The 5,052-nt window shown below is 51.4% G+C and overlaps 1 protein-coding gene across 1 annotated transcript; it reads right to left on the bottom strand.

Moving 5' to 3' along the window:
- Positions 1–345: 345 nt before the first annotated feature.
- LOC125758786 (uncharacterized) lies at positions 346–2,382 on the bottom strand. The gene has a single exon (XM_049416446.1). The coding sequence runs from the start codon at positions 2,158–2,160 to the stop codon at positions 643–645; it is 1,518 nt and encodes a 505-aa protein (XP_049272403.1). The 5' UTR covers positions 2,161–2,382; the 3' UTR covers positions 346–642.
- Between the last annotated feature and the right edge of the window lie 2,670 nt (positions 2,383–5,052).

Here is a 5,052-nt window from a genome sequence, read left to right as displayed (position 1 = left end):
ATCGCGGGTTCTTTCCTGATCGCGGCGGTACCATTTCGGTGGAGACGAAATGCTTGACGACCGCGTACTTACATTTTGTGCGCCTTAAAGAACCCCAGGTGACCGATATTTCCGCAGTCCTCATCATATCATGATTTTAACGCATAAAACCCAAGATATGTTATTACGAAGGAGCTTTAATCTCCTGTTTATTCCTCCTCCTATTCAGGGTTTTCCGCAGTCGAGCTTCTTGCATTTGTTCCTTAAGGTGTGGAAAAAGATACACCTTACGTCTTATCAGCGTGGTTACTGAATGCAGTTCACCGCATTCATGCCAAGAAAGACAACACAAAGGAATGCGCTTCAATGCCATAATTTTATTAACTCGATTGAAACGTAACGGGATCCAAGAAAAACAAGTACTACATCGTGTTTGCCGACGACGTCACTTTCCCAGTTTATCAAGGGATAAACTGGGATTTAACTTGCGACCAACGTCAATGGCTTCTCCAATAGCCAGCGCTTAAATTGAACGGCGCAAATGCGCCAAAACATTACAGTATACAGGCCCAGCTTCCTCACGACGAACACATTCAGTAATCTATTACAACACGACATTCAATACTGCGAAACAACACGAAAAAAGACACATGCACGCATTCGCTACTCCATCTCTACATTCACGTATAGCTTCTTCTTGCCAACGTAACCGTGCTGCAGAATACAATCCCAATGCACGTCCCGTGTCTTGCAGCCGTTATTAGGAACCAGGGGATCAGGTTTCCTGGCAGTGTCCTCATTTTCAGCCACGGTCAGAGGCAGCCTGATGTCTTTCTCCGCGTCCAATGGGTGTGAGAGTACCAAGGTGAGCTTTTTGGCAAACGGCCAAATGACGTTGTCATCCCACTCACCGCTTTCGAGGAAGAAGACAAAATGAATGCGGGCTCCCAGTTGTTCGTTGCCGAGAAAGTGGCACCTAACCCGAAATGTATAGCCGGCTAGCGTGCACTGGTCGCTGGTTATGTTCAGGTCCATCTCATCGTCTTTGACTAAACTAGCTTTGGTGTGCACGTCCTTGAAGACACACATTGCGATGGATACGCCCGGCTTAGATGCGGCTCGGTATGGTCCAGCGGTGATTGGCGCCTTCGAGGAACCTTGAAGCGCACAGCTGTGGACCTGGCTTTCGGTTCCTTTGCCCAACGGCAGCGCCTCGCCCTCATGCTCGGCCATTTTTTCCATTAGGCAGTTGCTCACCTGCACGTCTGCGCTCTTCTTCGTCGTGTTTTCCGACGACGCTCGCCGTCCCTGTGCTTCCGCGTCCTTGTCGCTGACGCGAGGGTTTTCGAGGACATTCGACGGAACCACGCTGCCCGCCACTGAGTGACCTCCGTAGCACTGGTGGCAGTGGTCGACCGCGTCTCTGCGAAAGACCGAGCCACCACAGTTGGGACACTTGTATTCGTCGGCGTCGCAGTTCTTCATGTGTTGCCTGACGTCATACAGCGTGCCGACGAATCCGCACTTTGCTCCGCCGACCCAACAGAGAACCCGAAGGGATTCCAAGTTGGAGTTCGCACTCTCACGAGCATCGTATTTACCGTACTTAATGCCGTCTATAGGGCACTTCTGTTTTCTTACGATCGGCACTTTGCAGAAATTGCAGAAGACATGACCGCATGGCAAGTTCAGAACCAGGAAAGACACCAGACCGCAGACGCTACACACTCTTGATGCGGGCATAGGCTCGAGGAAAACCAAACGTCTCCGTTCAAATCGGGTGAAGCCGGTCAGCGTGTATTCCCACGTCGTTCCCATCACCGTACAGTTAGCTTCCAGAGTGGAGTGGTCCGAGGGCGTGCTTGAGCGGTTGCTCTGCAGTGGTCTGTGTGGCTTCACGCACTCGTCGAAATCAATGCGACACTTTGGCTGCCATGCTTCCAGAGTGGATTGGTCGGAGTGCGTACTTGAGCGGTTGCCCTGCACTGGTCGGCGCGGCTTCGCGCACTCGTCGAAATCAATGCGAGATTTTCGCTTCCTGGCCTTCTGGTTCTTCTTCTTTCCACGCTTCGCCAATTGTCCAACGATTTCTATTCTTCGGAGCATTTCCGTGTCGTCGCAAGGATCCGAGAAATCGGAAAACGAAAACATGTCCGAGCACGGTTCCCCGCGAAAACTCATCCACCTTCCCGGAGAGGCCCTCTCGCAATCGATTTGCGACTGCTCGGGCGGGTGTGGGGATATTTTGGCACGATAGGGACCGCGTCCTCTCCCCACAGAGAGGGTCGATACCTTTGAGAGAGGCGCTCATCGAACGTGCAGTGTGTAGCTTGTGGGAACGCGGCGCGTGCCTTGATGGCACACGAAAACTTTGCTTAACGTGATCACTGCGACGCGTTGGATACGCATTCTGATGTTACTTCACACGGAATAATAAATCATAACGAACCCTCTCGGCCCTGGCGTCGTCAGTCGACGACACCACATCAAATTTTCCCTAGCACCTCGGAAACGAAACTAGAACTGCTGATTCTCGGGGAAATATTTCGTCACGGATCCCCACTGCGGTTAACGCTGCCATTGCGGCATTTTTGCGGAGTGCGAGCGTCTAAATCGAAAATCCGTTCACAATCCTTTCTTTCCGGACGCCTAGGTACCTAGGGACATAATCTTTAGGGATTTTCGATGCAATGGTGGCGCCGTCACTTCTTGACGGAGATTTTAGGAACACCGCCGCTTTGTCGGCTTCGTCGACCAGTGTCAGCTGATCCACGCTTGAATGGGTTTGAGCGTTTGTCGCTAGAGAGGTTCTACCACGAAGGCGGGTCTCCCTTTCCGAGACGCACTGAGGTACGGGCGTGGAGCAACTTTTCGTTTTGTTGTTGTTTGTTTCCTGACGTCATGTTTCTCTTTTTTTCTCGCGCGGAGCGCCTGTATGTTTTTTGAAGTCATTATCGTTTCTTCTCCCTTTTTTCTTTCTCTCACGCGGGTAGGGACAACACTGTGCGGAGAATGGACCCGGCAGCGCCGACAGGTTGACACGGGTACATTTGATCGCAAGTTTGATCACGACATAGTCTGAGGTGCCGCTGCACGGTCACCTTTACTCGCGATTTGGCTATCGTCCGTGCCAAACTCGATCCGTATCGGCCCTGATCGCGATCAAAAGTGTCCGTGCGACACCGGTATTACGGTGCGGTGCGAAAGTAAGCTCGACGGCACGCAGAACTTCGAGCCATCGTGGTGCCGGCTGTTATAACGGTGGATACGCAGGTCGTTGGAGGCGCACCTAATATATCCAAAGATTTTGTCCTGATTCGGGACATAAGCCTCCTGTGTTCCCGAAGAACCTGTCTTGGAAACTCGACGCGCTTGAGCACTGGCCAGACGCCAGCTGAGTTCAGTAGCGAAATCAGAAATAAACTGGAACTGCTGGACGAGATAGCTGGTTGAGTGGAGTATTAGTTCATGCGCGCTACAGAAGTTAGTACTTTAATGAGAATGCATCCAATGTCGACCGCATCCTGGATTAAGCGTTGTACGTATACGACATCACGTCGGCCGGTGTTCCAGTACCAGACAATACTCGTTTGTTTTGATATAAAACACTGGAACTGAGGCCCCCGCGTGCGGGTCGTATGTCGTGTTCGTGCGTCGCAGGCACACGAACAATAAATCGAGCAATGTTGCAGGAACAAAAGCAACAAACCGCGCATCATTGTAGCATTACCACCGTTATAACAGCCATCACCACGATGGCTCGAACTTCCACGTGCCGTCGAGCTTGCTTTCACACCGCGCCACAATACCGTTTGTGATCGCGATCAGTGCCGACACGGATCGAGTTAGGATCGGACGTTTGCCATATCGCGATTAGAAGTGGCCATGCACAGCAGCGCTTATGGCGAAAGAAAGAAACGATAATGACTACCGAAAAAATGCGGCCGCTCGGCGCAGAAAAAAGGAAAGAAAGAAAAGAAAAAAAGAAAACGTCATGAAACGAACAACAAAATGAAAAGTGGCTCCGCCCCCGTATCTCAATACATGCACCTCCGGAAAGGAAGACCCAACGAAGACGATGACCGCGAGGGGTTCAGCTTTCGTTTGGACAACGTACTACGCGAACCGACGCCGCGTAGCGACTTCGCCATCACTGCAGGGGCGCCGCCCTGAAATCCTCCTCCCCCAAGAGCAAAGATATTAAAAACACAGTGAGAAAGTTGGCAGCTTCCCCGCCCTCCCTCCCCCCTTCCCCCGCCGAACGAACTCAGTTTTCATGCCCCCCCCCCCCCCCCCCCCCCCCAGTCAAAAAAGTCTGGCCCCGCCCCTGCGTCACTGCCTCGGAGAACAGCCATGACTGCCTTTGCCTGATTGACGGACGTCGAGGGTGAAAATCAGAAAGCGTGACAATAAACCTTTGCTGCCGTTCTTACGATGCATGTGGATTCGTAGCATAATAAACATTTCGAGCAGCGGTACAAGACGTAGCACTATAAACGATGGCTGCGAGAGTACCACTCGTGTATTTTCACGCACTACAGTTCGACATGGTTAACTTGCACCAACACGTTCGATTTTCGCTTTACCCAAGTGACAAGTATACCACTGATGTTGTTTGTTCAATCAGTAGTAAAGGTACTCACTTGTCGCTTATCCAAGATAAGTTCTTACATTCCTTGCCATGCAGTGATGAATTCGCGTAAAGCGTGTTTCACATGACACCAATTTTGCTCCAAGAGCGGAGCGGCTGCCGTCGCGGGAGCCCAAAAGTCTGTTCGGGGATTAGGGTGGAGGGGTATGAAAACTTCGTAATTTCAATCATCATCATCATCATCAGCCTGTCTACGCCCACTGCAGGGCAAAGGCCTCTCCCATGTTCCGCCAATCAACCCCGGTCCTGTGCTTTGTGCTGCCACGTTATACCTACAAACTTCTTAATCTCATCTACCCACCTAATTTTCTGTCTCCCCCTCACGCGTTTGCCATCTCTTCAGTTACCCTTAATGAACACCGGTTATCCTGCCGACGTGCTACGTGCCCGGCCCATATCCATTTCTTCTTCTTGATTTCAGC

This window comes from Rhipicephalus sanguineus, chromosome 6, assembly GCF_013339695.2.
Source record: "Rhipicephalus sanguineus isolate Rsan-2018 chromosome 6, BIME_Rsan_1.4, whole genome shotgun sequence".
NCBI classification, from domain to species: domain Eukaryota; kingdom Metazoa; phylum Arthropoda; class Arachnida; order Ixodida; family Ixodidae; genus Rhipicephalus; species Rhipicephalus sanguineus.
The sequence above is the reverse complement of the archived record's forward strand: the minus strand, read 5'-3'. Positions and strand labels throughout refer to the sequence as shown.

Bases quoted from the DNA above. Each gene is read 5' to 3' on its own strand.
- LOC125758786 (XM_049416446.1), bottom strand. From the start codon at position 2,160: ATGAGTTTTCGCGGGGAACCGTGCTCGGACATGTTTTCGTTTTCCGAT.